This window comes from Lipophrys pholis (assembly GCF_963383615.2).
Source record: "Lipophrys pholis genome assembly, chromosome: 9".
Taxonomy (NCBI): Eukaryota; Metazoa; Chordata; class Actinopteri; order Blenniiformes; family Blenniidae; genus Lipophrys; species Lipophrys pholis.
The window spans coordinates 10,032,708-10,048,636 of record NC_137639.1 but is presented as its reverse complement, the minus strand read 5'-3'; the positions used below and the strand labels follow the sequence as shown (position 1 = coordinate 10,048,636).

The following is a 15,929-nucleotide window of genomic DNA, read 5'->3' as shown; positions in this document are numbered from 1 at the left end:
CCAAGCTCACAAAATAACACAAAAGTGAGCTCAAGAGGTTTTGTGATTTGGACGGAGCTGCTGCTGAATAAACACAGCGCCGGCAGTCCATGTGTGTGTGTGCAGACAGTTGAATTGACAGTCTGATCGTATTACACTCACTTTATTTGAGCCAGCCCAGAAGAAAACACTGCTAAAAGCACTTACGGGGGCAGTGGGGTAACAGCACATGTGTGCGTGAGCATGTGCGTTATTGTGCGAGTGTGTGTACGAAAAGCTCAAGTTAGCAGGGTGGTCGCCGGAGGGGAACGGAGGTGCAATTCCTCCTCGTCTGGGCGATTCACTCCAGTCGATCAGAGGAATGTCTGGTCACCGGCAATGCGCGAGGTCAAACTGAAGCACCTGGCCACACCTGCCCCCCCCCCACACACACACTCACAAAAATACATGACACACAATTATCCAAGGAGCTCTGTGGTCCACCTAGTGAGGCGCCCTGACAAGTGCAGTTGCTCTGCATTAAAAGTGAACAGAGAAAGGCTTGTCCCATTTTCACCGCTCAGTTAAACGAAGCCTTGTAATCTGACTGCCAACATCATCGGGTTCAACCTCACATAACCACCGGCTCCCACCTCTAAACAGCCGGTAATACACACCCACTGAGGTCTCAGCGTGGTCTTTGCACCCGCCCGGAGAAAATGTAAACCAATGACAGAATCCTCTTTGCTTTGCCTTTGCAGCACGCGCGGAACAAAAGTGAAGGAAAATGATGTTGACTTCCTGCCAGACAGTTTGTTTGCATCTGCTAAAGAACAAAGCTGCACTCAACACTCACGTCTGACCAAAGTCAGGTGGGATAGGCTGCGAGGATTGTTAACAAATGCACAGGGCAGCTCTCATTATAACACACAAAGCCAAACTCGTCACGGACAGACCCTTTGAACGTTCATGTGGAAGTCTGTCATCATCACTGACTGATTTCCTCACAATGACAACGACGAACTGGGTCCTCCCTACGTCTTTGTAAACATTTATGTAAAACTCGACATTTTTGCATCGAATTCGTGAATAACGATGATCTTTGGCCACAAAAATCTCATCAGTTCATCTGTGAGTGCGAGTGAAGATGTGAGTCGTGTATTTAAATGATTTACCCCCATGCAATCATCAGTTATCGCATTAATGAAATGGAATTTGAGGAAAACTAAGAAGAAAATGCCTGTGGCCCTTTAGTTGTAACTTACTAAAACAGGCACAGTCGTGTAGATAGATACTGTGAAAAATATGATCAAACCTAATATAATATATAACTGGGAGATTTGGGCTTCACCATTTAGGTTGAAACATGAAATATTGTTGAGCATGGCAATAATAATATAATTAACAATAAATAGAAAATTAAGTAGACGTTAATATCTTTGTGCTTTAATTAAAAAAAAAAAATTCTATTAAATTTTTTATACTCAGGTCTCAGAAGTGGAGCAGTTGTTGAACTTTGTTGTTATTTTGCCTTTTATTTTGTGTTGGGGCTATTATCATTATTTTTGTGCATTTGTGCCACGGAATTCTGTCCTGTACTGGCCAGGTATGTAATAGTTAGGGCTGTCAATCAATTACAACTTTTCATTTAGATAATCACACAATTTTTGTAACCTAAATGCAATTCATCGCACATTTCTCATACAATGATGTCATTTTGAACTTGCAGAACATGAACGTACAGTGCATGTAAACACAATTGCAGTTCAGTAAGAATATTGTGCACCTTGATATTGTGAAAATGATAAACTTGTATAGCCATAATGGACATGAATATCAATGCTACAACGTCCTATGATATTTGTCACTCATAATGATGTTTCAATGATGTCTGAATAGGACTATGTTATGCCCAAAATGTTTAAAGGTAATACACATACAATTATCTGCAAGCGTTGGCCTATTTTTTGTACTTGATGTTCTGAAAGTAAGCCAGGGTTCCTACTTGTCTGGATGTAAAATCAAGTTGTAATGGAAAATGAAAATGTTGTGGTTAATATTTCAAAAAATATTTGTCAGAATATGGATGAAGGTTAAATACATTTTAAAGAAATGAACTTCTTTCCTGAAATGAGTGGCATGAAAGACGGTTTCATTCAGCTGTGTATAGCGCTGGCTTTGGTAGAATGTAAACCCCAAAATCTGAATAAAGCAAAACTAGACTGAAAATATCTCATCTATTTCAGTTGGTGAAAGCCAACACGTGCTACTTTAATCCAAACACAAAATACAGCCGAGGCTCTCAGGAAAACAGTTGATTTGATAGTTTGACAAAAAAATGTGTGCTGAAAATATTTTTTCTCTCTAATTTATTTCCTGGAACTTTCATTTTTTTCTGCCAACTTCTTGTCACTTCTTTCAGTGTCAACATTAAGCTAAATAGCCGACCCCTCACAACTTTCTTCACAAGTGTGGTGTCAATTATCTCAATCTCTGCAAGAAATCTGGCATGATCGTTTCCATAGTTTGCCGAAGTTCAAGAACAAGTATTATGGAGAAGAAGAAAAAAAAACACTTGGAAGAAAGGGCAGTATTATTCTTTCACTGCATTTGTGTGAAGTCAAACTAAAGTCCAAACCCGCTACGCTATCAGTAAGAGAATCATTTTTCCCTTGGATTGGATAACAGAAGAAAGCCAGAGCGCTTGGGAGAGTGATAAGAGCTGAAGCTGTACGTCCATGGGAACTTTGCTTCACAGCACAAACAGAACGTTGCTGCAATACTTCACTAACACAGAAAGCTGTCAGCACAAAGCTTTTATGAGTTCAAGCCGAAGAGAAATGAAACCCTGCACTCGTGTCAAACTGACACAATGACTCAGCAACAATCCAGACTACAATGGTTGAATTTACTGCCAGCTCATCACAAATTTTCATCACTGGCTTCCCATGCTATGATATAGTTCTGTTAAAGTGCCAGCAATTAAAAAATAAATAAATAAATATATACATATCAAGCCTTGATCACATCATGTCTCACATGGAAAACTCATTGACTGTTGAGAAACGAGCCACGGGCGACACAGCAGAAGAATTAGGGCCACAAAAGAACAGAAGCATTTCTGCTTCGAAATAAAAACATCAAGCTGGATTTTTTGGCCATTTGTTTCTCTGTTGCTAAATTTGGTCAGTTCAAGCTAAAATCTAAAATTGGTGGTGGAAATAGATCATTTCTGGAGGTGAAAAATGTGCTGGGTATTGCAGCCAAACCAGAGTAAATCCAACGTGGGAGCTTAATAAGTGCCAGTTGTCACAGTGGGTTATCAGAACTCCGGCTATTTGGCAGCGCCGCACATCCTCAGCGAGCAATCAGACACGTTTTGGCTCATCGCTATAAAGCAACAGAGATTCTTCATTTCTCCATCTGAAAAGCAATCTCACAATGTCATATATGGAGCCTGTGGTTACAAATAGGGCTTTTGATTACAACAGAGTCTGGCCTTGGGCTCTGTTTAATTCGCCTTTCACAGACTCAAATGATGCGTACAGCTTGTGAATTTCTCAGACCCCAGTAAACAAAACCTCACTGTTTAATCAAGGGGATCAGCGTGAGTTTTCCAGGGATTTAGAGCTCAAATGTGTGAATGACAGCACCCCCCCTCCTGCTCCCCTTTTCTTTTTTTTTTAAACTGCAGTGTGTACAACATGTTAACAAGTGAATGCAGAGAATTGGGGATGTTTTGTAGAGTTTAAACAAAAACAGGACACATTTACAAATTCAATCTATTATAAAAACAGCATATGAAAGGTTCAAATAGAAAGATTTGACAAAATTAGAACACATCAAAAAAAGTTAAGGCAGATTTCAAGAGTTCAAAAGTGATGTGTTGTGTAAATAAAACTGGGGGAACATCTCACAAAAAAAATTTCTAAACTGAAAATGGGTCGGCAACAGGACTGAAAATAAGAAGAACATTGAGATGCAGTCAAAAAGGTTAAGATTAAGATTTAAGAATTATCTTTAAAAAAAAAATGCTGAGGGATTTTACAATATCTGATGAATAATATCAATAAAGGATTCAGGAATTTGAGAAGTTAATGCATGATAGAGACCATCAAATACAAAACTCATGAAACTCACTGCACTGACCAATGAAAAAACACTTCTAAAATACAACAGTTTCAAACACGGTCTCTGAAATATATAGGACACATTAAAACTCTTTTGATGCCTTTAGTCAGACTCTTTAGCAACTATATCAGATTTGTATGCGGTTGAAGTACAAGAGAATTTGTTCTGTCCAGTAGTCCTTATTCTCTTAACTTCTTGAAGCCTTTCTATTTAAATTAGTTAAGCAGAAATATGTCGTACAAGTTGTTTATCATGATGAGCTGCATTATATTGTCTTACGGGGGGAGGAGGGTCGTATGAGTGTGACTGTCTGCAGCAATAGTCAATGGTCGCAGCTTAATATACAAATGTGGTTGTGTATTGAACCTGTGGACTGATTATATGCCAGTTTTCCCTCCTGTCACAGCCTCCATGCTATCATGGTTTATCTTCCTTTCTTTCACCACTGTTTTCACAATGAGGGTTTGCATGCATTCGGCTTTGCTTACATGGGAATAATCTACTGGAAATGGTCTTGCTTCTGTCATTACTTGTGGAATCCATGGAGTGATCAGATGGAGCACTAAATCCCCCACAAGTGTGAACATGAATTGGACGTGGTAGTGATAGTAGAGGAATTGCATAACATATCAAAACATTTTAAAAAAGACAAAGAAAATCACAATACTGGACATGATCAGTTGCAAAGTCAAACCTGTAGGGCATAAAAAGCAGACGAGATTCAGAAAAGACTGTAAGACCGAAGAGGAGGTACAACACGGAAAATATCTTTTTAATATACGGTATGTCACAAAAGTAATAATAATAATAATAATAATGATCATTTTAATAATAATAAAGTAAGCAAGTACAACCGTTGAGAAAATGCAGCAGCATCTCTGCAGAAGACTGAGGAGATTTGCACCTCCTCCTAAACACATCATACATTCTACATTAAACTATTAGTATAAACTCCTCCCAGTATTTTGCACAATGTTGAACACATCCCTGATATTCCAAATTCATGAATCAATAATGTGTGTCATTTTGCACTTTAATGCAGAAAAAAAAACCGTGAATTCTAAACTACAGGAGTTGGTTCTGAAATTTAGCAATGACATGTTCATCCCCATCCTACATAATGTCCTGACTTTACGGGGATTGTACGATACATCATTGCTGTCTTTGATGTTTTTATGCTAACAAAGTATGCCAGTGTTTTAAAACTGTGAATGACAACAACAAATAAAGCGGAGTAGTCGTTCTTGTTCTGCTCAACCTTTTTCTACTGACTGGTTGTTATCGTCACCTTTGCCCACAGTGCAGGTTCGGTAAATGGTCATCTGTTGAGCGTCGACACACCGGCAGCTCAGTTCAGTGTTTGAGGTGAAACAGCATCCCTGATTGGGTGCTGAGCGGGTTTGAGGGGGTTGTTGTTGTTGTTTTTGTTTTTCAAAGCAGCGGCAGGCGGAACCAGCGTCAGAGGGACGTACTGAGGCCCTGGGATTCACACAGATGCCTCATTAAGGTGTGATCAAGCAGGGAGACAGAGGGACTTCTGTGGAGCGTGGCCAGCACTCTCTTCAGCACCACAGAGAGGCCTTTCTGCACGAGCGGACCCCCACTCCATCTCTTTATTGCACGGAGAGCGCGTACAAAACACACCTATAATATCCGGTTCCACCTCTGGAAGGGGTGAGGGTGGGGGGGGGGGGGGGGGGGGGGGGGGAACTAAAGAGTAAGGTGAGGCTTCATGTGTGTGTCCATACATCTGCCGCGCAGGCTCGCGGGCATGTGTGGAGAGATTAGAAGGAAATCGAAGCCTGACGATGTGAGGACAGGCTGCTTTCAGCGCCCCGTCCCTCAGCATCAATTAGTAGGTTGTGCTCTGACTGGCTCCTGTTAGAGGTGAAGTGGGCCAGCTGAGGGGGGTAAACACACCTCGTCCCCACGGGCTCGCTCAAATCAGACTGAGGGCAACAAAGTGCCACTGCCTCGACCACAGAAGTCTGCCTATATCTGGCTGCTGACATGCTTCAGCAGTCATTTCCTACCTTCTCCTAGCAATTTCCTTGCCCTCGGTTTATGTACAGGACTGAGACTGGATGGTTCACCTGGCTGCAAAACAAAGTCCTTTTTTTTTTTTTCTCCCTGAAAACTTCACACAACCAAAGGTTAAGTTAACAAAAATCAACCAACAGAGATAAAAGGTTGGAGACATAATCCTCTTGCATTTCTTTTCCCAATTGTCTTTTTTTTCAGACGTTTTTCTTTATGAACATTTTCATATATCAATAAACAATGGGGGCATTCTCTTTTTGGTATCAATCTTTCTGTGCCTTTCTGCTTTTCTGTGTGGAGGCTGCACGTTCTACCCTTGCCAGCATGGAGTTTCTGGAATGGGTCAGCTGGACTGGGGTCAAATCACAACACCCAATCTTGGTTGAAGCAAGTACAGCATCCCCCAAAAGAGTCTCAAATGAGGACATTTGAAATGGGGCTGCACAGTGGTGTAATGGTCAGCCCTGTCACCACACAATCAGATGATTAATTCTGGGCTTGGTGTTTGCATGTTCTTCATCTGCATGCAGGTTTTTCTTTTTCTGGTTTCCTCCTATTTTCCAAAAACACATAAGGTCAGTTCGATCTAAAATGGTGACATTTTTCACATTAATGACACTATTACATTATTGGTTGTGTTTAATACCTTGGCTAGCAAAGTTAGAGATTGTTAGGTCACAAAATTGGTGTTTCATTGTGGAAAAAAAAGAATATATCTACTTATATATTGAACTTCACATTTTGAGAAATCTAATCATGATTTCCAGACAGGCAGAGCAACAGTAGCTCATGGAAATATGAGTAATAAACTGCTTTTTTATCAAGACATAATTCCTATTGAGCAAAACTCCTCAATAGTAGTGCTAATTTGTGGCCTTTTGGGAAATCTTGTTCCCCACCACTGCTCTAGTGATGAACTGGCGTCCAGTTTTGTACCTTGCCTTGGTGGATAAAGCAGTGAAGATGAACAATAGCTGGATGGAAAACATGCGAAACCAGTGCAAGCAAGCAGGGGCACTCTTTCCATTACAAATGAGTATCTACAACAACCCGTGTGGTGCTGCTTCAGTTACTTTACATCCCTGACAAAAGAGTCATCCTATATGAAAGATATTGCAGCTGTGAATACATTTGAACTTGTTCTGTTTTATGCCTTGGTTTTTCATTAAGCCTCACACACGTAGGGCTCAAGTCTTACGTAGCAGAAGTTACACATTCAAGAGGAATAAAAAAACAGTTCAGTGGCTTGTGCTGAGTGAAGTCAGTCACAGTCTCCTAAAATGCTTGTTCCTCTTTTCGTAAAAAAAAATCTCATTAAATCACACAATATTCCTCTCGAACAACGAGACAACACAAACTCTGAGCTCATTCTGGACGGTCAGCTTTTAAGTGTAATGAAAAGCCACCTTGTAAAATGTAGAACAAATAAATGTGGCGCTTGTCGCGCTCAGGCTTCACACCAAATGCAATAAGTGACGACACGAAGGAGACTTTGTTTTAATAAACAGGCACTTCTGTAACACTTTTTTGAAGGACCAACATTTAAATGTTTGAAGTCCAGTCTAAGTTACCTTGATTAAAAGAGACAAAACACTGTGTTACATCCTGAGTGGCAGACCACTCATTCTTCCACAAGGATTTAGGTCACCATATCTAGCCCCTCTTTAAGTGCCCCGTTGTACACTGGGGTCCATTCAAAGCCCCTTGGGTGTAAATTGAGATGCAAACAAACAGTTTACTGGGCCAGGGCTCCGTGCCGGAGCTGGAGGCCTCCAGACTGACCTCCACCACAAACAGTCACCCTCTTAGTCTGGAGAGAAAAAGAAACTATTTCAAATCAAGAGCAGTGAGGGAGATTTTATCAGAAGGGAGTCACATTTCCATAAAAAGAAAAACCAACAGAGCTTTTCAACAAGGTGGCAAAGAGAGCGACTCGTACAGTTACTGCATTGTGTTTATCACGTGACCCACAACAATAAAAAAACGTTTGAAAAATCAAGCCATTCTCTATTTTTTTTATTATGGACTTCAGGAGAGAGAAATGTTCACATGCTTTGATCACTGCTGATGTGTTAATGATTTTTACATGAGACATTACAGGTTGTTCTCACATTTGAAAATGTATGGAAAAAAAGGGCGATCATACAAAATACAATGCTTATATAGTGTGAATTCTTGAGGATATAATAATAATGACATGACCGATGAAAGTCGTCATGAATCTCATTAGTCCCACATATACAAAAAAAATGTTGAATGAAACTTGGATAAGATACTCCAATGAGTGTTTTGGGTTGTTTAGTACATGTATCAATCTGCACTGAGGAAAACTGTAAAATTGTTGTCTTATATGGATGTGTACTCTTCATAAGATGTTCATCAGTTCATAAGCTGGGGTCCAGGATTACAGTAACCTATGTCTGCTCAGAGACGGCCAGAATTCAATTACAATTAGACTCTGGAAGGACACAATCCAACATGGTTTCAACATAAACTTTTATTATGAGTCTTTGAGTTTCATTACTTTTTTTTTATTTTTTTTTAAATCAGATTGAAGTATTTTAGCAGGAAGACATGAAAAACATGAAGGGCTGCAGCCTTCTTGGATCTGCAAATGGGGAAAGTTGAGCTGGATGGATCATTTACTCTTTAGTAACTTATAAAATACAAAAACATAACTGTTTTGATAAAAATCCCGTTTTTTTTCCTACTCTAAACCAAACTGTAAATAACCACCAGCACAATTAAAATGCTTATATTTGTTGCTTTGATGACTAAAGTCTGTAGGTATTTACAAACTATCTGTTGATTTGTTAAGCAGTAAGGACATGAGAATTGAAGAGAGCATTTATTTATTTTCACAGGTGGTTTTTGGGCTCAATGAACATCAAACAACATCTCCCCGCATTGTGAAAACATAATGGCCAGTGATCCTTCTGTCTATAAATAAAAGTGTTGTGTGTGAAGGAAGGAACCAGGTTTTTATAATATTTAGCGCAACATTTCAAACCCGAAGCCCCATCCTGATCAGAATGAAACTGCCATTGCCGACATAAGCATTGACGCCTTCCTATTAATGCTCTCAGCCTCTCCCGATAAATTGCCAGTCTGCCATTTAAAGCTAATTATATGACGATTCAGTCTCATTTATAAAGTGTAAACTTCTGTCAGGAGCAGCAGGCCGGATGTAATAAACCAAGCAAAGAATCTAATGAAGATGACTGAGTCTATTGACATAATTAAGCAAATGATAAATTAACAAATGTTTTGAATTTAATCAGCTCTTCCAAGATCTTTGGGATTTTCTCCAGCCGTTTTCATGCGAGACTAAAACTACCTTTAATCAATGGATATAAACACATTCCGTTCAACCTAATACTCAATTGTCTCAAGGAAAAATGTACGATTTGGCAGGTACATTTGCTTGAGAAGTCAAACAGCCTAATTAGACACAGTACTTTGGGGAAAATCCGTGGAGGGAATCGTGCCTGGCCAGAAAAAAAACTGATGGGATGTACAAATCTTTTCTTCAGCCTCACAAAGAACAGATCACAGACAGAAAAATTGGAATCTTTAGCATGAACGACTTCTTCAGAGAAGCAAATTAACACCCCGAAGAAGAGCTCGTACACGAGGAAGCAGGGCTTGCTTGTGCAGAGTCAAAGCAGAGAAGATTAAGACATCACAAAGGAAGATCCCTGATATCATCTTATGTAACGCTGGTTTATGCTGCGGTGGCAGCTGAAAATGCTGCTCCGTTTTTTTCAGGAGGTATCATTGAAAAGCAAACTGTGGAGTCTTGCCACAATGAGCTCTTTCAGACTTCACTTATTACTTGTTGGTATAGAAGAAAAATACACACAAACAATACATGTAATAAGTACTGTTATTTAAACGTACTGACATGACAGTAGAACGTGTGCTAATGGAGGATTAGTTCTTTTTTAACTGTTGGATGTTTTAAAATGACAGTGGACATCAATGTGTTACACACTGTGATGGGAGCTTTTGAAATTCAGCCTTTTGTGTAAATTCTAGAAAGCGTCAGAGCTCCAGGATGTGTTACAGGTGTAGAATGTGTCGGAGTTCCAGGATATGAGAGAGTTCTAGAACGTGCCAGTTCTAGATTGTAGTAGAGCTTGAGAATTTATGAGTCCTAGAACACGTGACAATTCTAGATCATGAGAGATTTTTGAATCATGTGAGAGTTGCAGAATGGGTCAACGTTCCAGAATGTGGCAGAGTTCTAGATTGTATTAGAGCTCAAGAATTTATGTCATTAACGGCCAAAAAAGAAGTATTCGAATAAGTTCAAGTGCTCAAGGATACTACTTAATAGCAGCACATGAGTAGAAGTATCATACTCACGTTACTGAATTTAAGAGGAAGTGGCTGTATTAATGGTGCAAGAACAAACTTCCCCCTCACTCTTTACTTTCGCTATTTCCCTGGCTTGTATAACACAGCGGATAAGTAGATTATTTATCTCTGACAATGTAGCTTCTTTAATCAAATACACTTCTAAATCATTGATAAAATAAGTTAAAGCAACTGTAAATTTATGGAACCGAGTTAAACTAACATCGTCGAGTCTTTCATTCCAAGGTTTCCACCCAATACTTCATCTCACTCTGCCACACCTCACACACACTTACACACATAAAAGAAAACAATCACACAGGGGTGATGTCCTTTAATCAGTGTTCTCAGGGCCAGAGTTCTTACTCACCCTAACAAAAAGGTCTCTGTGCTGCCTGCCACCAGCTCTCCACCTCTCTCACCAGAACACACACTGGCCTGTGTGAACTCTGCTATCTCACTTATCAGTGACCAGGCCGACCGCGCCAAACTGACTGCAATAATTAACAGCATGAAACAGCTCATATTGTGTATTTTGAATACTCATATGAAGCAAATAGGCCTACAGGTTTTAAGGCAACTTTCAACTGTGAAATGATTCTATACACAATTTGTTCAGAGGGTAAAAATAGCCTGTTCCAGAATGAGCCTGACACTTACATAGCAATCCGACTTCCCTCTGTGTTTATAGGATACAGTTGACATAGGAATGACCCTGAGCTGTTTTGAAGGTCAGTCAGCACCACGGACAGAGACGCTGTCACAACTGCCTGACCTCTGGGGGCCCGTCCCACCAACACAAACCAGGAGAAAAAGCCAGAAAGGCTCAAAAGGGCTGCCAGAGGCTCATTGTTTTGCATCGAAGCGAGGTTTGGGAATCAATTTCACTCTTATGTAACACCAAACGTTTAGCTCAAGTTATGCATTTCAGCTCTAGCAGGACATGCATTCCCTCAAGCAACAACATGCACAGTCATCCGCTTGTCTCATGATCAGTATTATTCACAGTCAGAACATGATCATTATGCAACTATCGGCAATTTACTTTTATGTCTTTTTCAATACAAGAAAATACAGTCCAACTAAGTTTTGTCTTAGAGTAGAATGATCATACGTGGTTTATTACAACGGTGACAACATAGTGCATCTACAGAAAAAGGAACTCAGAGTTGCTTTGATTGTGTTACTATCATACTGTTTGTGTCCCTGTAAAGTGATACATGACAGAGAGAGAGAGAGAGAGAGAGAGAGAGAGAGAGAGAGAGAGAGAGAGAGAGAGAGAGAGAGAGAGAGAGAGAGAGAGAGAGAGAGAGAGAGACAGGGAGAGGTTTGGTCTCTTTAAATCTAAATATAACTTTGTCTAAAGCTCATACCTAAACCTCCTGGCTAATGTTGCATTCACTTACCCCTCCACCTGACTCCACCTAACATAACAAATAAGCAATAAACACTTGGATGATTACATTGTTAAACACTCTAATTATCCAACACAGCAGTTGATGCTGCTCATGTGCGGAATAACAATACAAAAAGAGCCCAATTCAAAGCAGGCCTGATGTGAACATGGTATCAAGAGTGGAAATATTGATGTGTAACGACTTCAAGACATTTAAAACTGCTAAAAGTAAGTTAAATATCTACATTCACGTGACTTGAAATGAACATCATTTGTTGAACTGAATTTGAGGTTTGAAAATTGACGCTCACAGTGTAGTATTGTTATTTCCCACGACCCATGAAGGCAGCGCATGTTTAACGGCTTCGCTCACCTAAACGAAGCGCAAACTCCCGGCACGCGCGCGCACGTGTCCGGCTTTACCTTACCTTGTTGAGGAGGGGATTCCGGGTGACATCGTAGCCCCTCTTCTTGGTGTACACGAAGTTTTTGTTCTTCTCCTCGGACCTGTGCATCTCGGTGTCCACCGACTCCCGTCCGACCAGCCCGCGTGCCGCCATGTCGCCGCCGCCGCTTTAAATAGAGCGGCTCCGGTGAACTGTGGTGAACTCAACAAGTGGATGCGCAGGATCCGGCCGCAGGTCTCAGCTGAGGGCTAAGAAGTCCCGCTGCCTCTTTATCAGGAAGCCTGCTTTTATTGTTATCTACCCAACGTCTTGTTTGTGGCCTGGCAACAGTTGCAAAACACCAGAACACAAATAGTAACACATGGTTTAATCCTCCTGATAGTTTGACACCGCAGGAGGTGAACTCACTGCCTCACTCACACAAATTAGATAAGACAGGTACTCTTTTGTGCAATGCTTAAATTATACATGGAAAACTACTTAAATAAGAATACAAGATATCCCAAATTCAGTATTATTTAACCTTTAACCTACCATTAGGTGTTTCACAACATAACGTGGCCGGCTTATTCAATTTACCTGTTTGAATTTTTGCCTATCAAGGCATGTATCGCAGACAAACAATATGTACATAAGCCTGCATTTTTTCTAGAATACACGTACTAGATCAAAGATGCAAGTCAAATTACAGCATAGCAAGAATGGAATTAACAAGCTGCACATTTTTGATACTTGGAACGGTTCAAATTGGTTTGACTGCAGGAGCCGGAGCCAGTCAAAACATGAAAATAACTCTGAATCAACATTCACCCAATCACATGACAATAATTGCCAACGTTAGTGTCTATAGGGTTAACAAATACTAACCTGGTCGCTTCTGTGTCAGCAGGTGCTACGTCCTTGTAGTTGTCACAATATATGCACAGTTGAGATATCTGTGTGTAAAATTGTCACAAACAGAATAAAGCTGATCCAACATGTACGGTCATCAATTATACTGTCTTGAGCCACTTAGCTTTTTTTTCATAGCGTAAATGACTGTTTTATAAACTTTAGTTGCATAACAACGATAGTAATTAATGAATAAAGTAAGCATTTGAAATATACTCGCTTACCAAAATCTATCAAAAACGTTTTAATAGTTTGAGGCTGGTAAAATAATAATATTAACATTGATTATTAGTGTCTAGTATGATTGCCATTTACAGGGGATAATAAACAGAAAATAACCAGCAGTCATCCTGCGGCTGTCAGGATGAGTCTTGGTTACTGTTGCAGGCATAAAGTGAAGCTTGTTTTACGACGTGATGAATCTGAGTGCTGCGGCAGCAGAGAGGATATCTGAGGCCAAGGTCAAGCGCCAGCCTTTAACATACTTATGGTGGGAGAGTTATGCAACGTTAGGCACCAGTGAAGTCTGATAGCGAGGAATACCCCCGGCAGTCTGGGAGCGACACAATGGTTATTTAACTCTCAAGCTGACGGGGTGACTGTCACAGGTTCACTGAGTACTTAGAACTTTCTGTTTTGTCATTGGTTTCTACCATAGCAGGGTCTTTTTGGTTTTTGTTTTTTTTGTTGTTGCTTTGTCATGAAGACACAGACATGGGTATTGATTAAAATACAATTTACAATTTCGTTCTGTCTGTGGATAGCTATAGACAAGGTAATTGCTTACAATGCAGTATAATCAGGACAGCCGTGGCTCAGTTGGTAGTGCGGGTTGTGCTCCAATCCAAAGGTTAGTGGTTACATCTCTCAACTCAGCCTGTTTGTGAGTCAAAGTGTCCTCAAAGACTCACAAGAATGGCATGTTGCTCAGAGCACCATTTTTTTTTTAGGACTGGTGGTTAGAGAAGCAAGTCTGTGACTGGAAGTTTTTTTTTACTGCTGGCAGGTTAGAAATTATTTAATAATGTCGTTTCAGTGAGAAACACAGATGCAATAAAGAAAATATATGATTAAAAATCTGTATATTTATCGTCAGCTTGTATATCTTCATATATATATTTATTTATGTGTGCTGTTACTGTGTTTTTGCTACTGTATCGCTGCTGGAATTTTCATTTCCTTGATGGACATTTCCCATACGGATCAATAAAGTTTGATCTAATCTAATATTATATCTAGGATTAAGTCTCTCTTTGCAGAAATGTGCATATCTTTCTGTGCATGGGTTTTGTCTGAGTACTCCAGTTTCCTCCCACAGTCCAAAAACATGCATTTGAAAATAGCTAATAATTTAATAACTAATTCCAACACCCATAACCCTTAGTTGGGTATAAGTGTAAATTATTATATTAGATCAATGCAATGCAGCTGCTTTTATTGAACTTTGAAGATTACAGTTTCATTTTTCAGTGTATGTAAGCTTTGCTATTTGGCCAGCAGTGCTAACTATCGAAAAATGTGGGGTCATAATTAAAAAAGAAATTGAGATTGAGTTTTTTTAAAAGACATATTTGTGTAAGTTATGCACAGGGAGTACACGAGCTTATCAAAACTATATAACTTACTGAATTTATAGTTGTATAAATAGTGACAACGATTAAAGTGTATCTATTGCAGCTCAGCCCTATGCAATAGTTTCGGTCTGACAGGCAGTGTGCATAATGGTGAGATAAAAAGGAGAGTTAACCTTGTGAACTCTGTGTGTTGCATATCTTATGTTTGCTCCTGAGGTTAAAAAGATGGCCGGGCTGATAGAGTTAAGCATTTCTGCAGAGCAGAGTGGAGGAATCTTATGTTTTCCTCCATCTCTTCATTGCAAAATGCTTGGGTTTTCTTTAACTTGTGCAATTTTAAACAATTTCAGAGCAGCATATGTTAATTCAACATTACTGATACTGTTTAACCTTTATCTTCTACTGATTTTACAATGTTTTTCAATTTGACATGTATTTCCTTTTCCAAAGTGACGTGAATTCACTCTGTGGGTTCGGCTCGTATGAATTTGCGTCAACCATGTAACTACCATCAACATCAGCTTGCCCATCTACTGTATCTGTACATGGCCACATGTAGATTCAAGGGACTGCATCATCACTCAAACATTTATTTCTATTGATTCAGAATTTCTATTATATTAACCCCTTTCTGCAATAACTCATCTGGTGGTATTAAAGCAAAAAGGCCACCAATACAGCGTCAATGAGCTGCTGAAGTTCATATGGGGTCACATCACACAGTGTTTGTACGCCACGGTTCCCATTGGCAGCGAGCTCTGGAATACTTTGTCCTCAAACCCCCAAGTCAACATCAAGGTTTTGCTGCCAAATGGATAGACCTGACAGAGCTCTGCTATCCCACTCACTTGTATTTGTCTGGAATAATAAATATTTATGGCAAAGTAAACCAAACAAAGCTCTTCCTTCCAAATACCAAAGGAATTTAGAACTTAAAATGCAACTTACCTGGTCCAGACTGTGTGGATGTGATTTTAATCTGGTGAGCTGTGAGTTGTGGATTAGTTTTTCCAGCCATGCTATTAATCACACACGTTGAGTTTGATGGTGGTGATAATTTATTTCAGACATGTAGACCTTAAAAGAATTGACATGTTCAGCTATATCCTCATTTATAGACACAGTTCGTTTAAAAATGTACTCATAACCCCACATAAACCCACTTATATCACA

The 15,929-nt window shown here is 39.7% G+C and overlaps 1 protein-coding gene across 1 annotated transcript in view; it reads right to left on the bottom strand.

Moving 5' to 3' along the window:
• me1 (malic enzyme 1, NADP(+)-dependent, cytosolic) overlaps positions 1 to 12,602 on the bottom strand; it is a 98,621-nt gene extending 86,019 nt beyond the window's left edge. Inside the window, exon 1 of the mRNA XM_080471652.1 lies at positions 12,313 to 12,602. Within this exon, the coding sequence (XP_080327778.1) occupies positions 12,313 to 12,444 (132 nt within the window). The 5' untranslated portion in view covers positions 12,445 to 12,602. The remainder of the gene's footprint in view (positions 1 to 12,312) is intronic.
• Between the last annotated feature and the right edge of the window lie 3,327 nt (positions 12,603 to 15,929).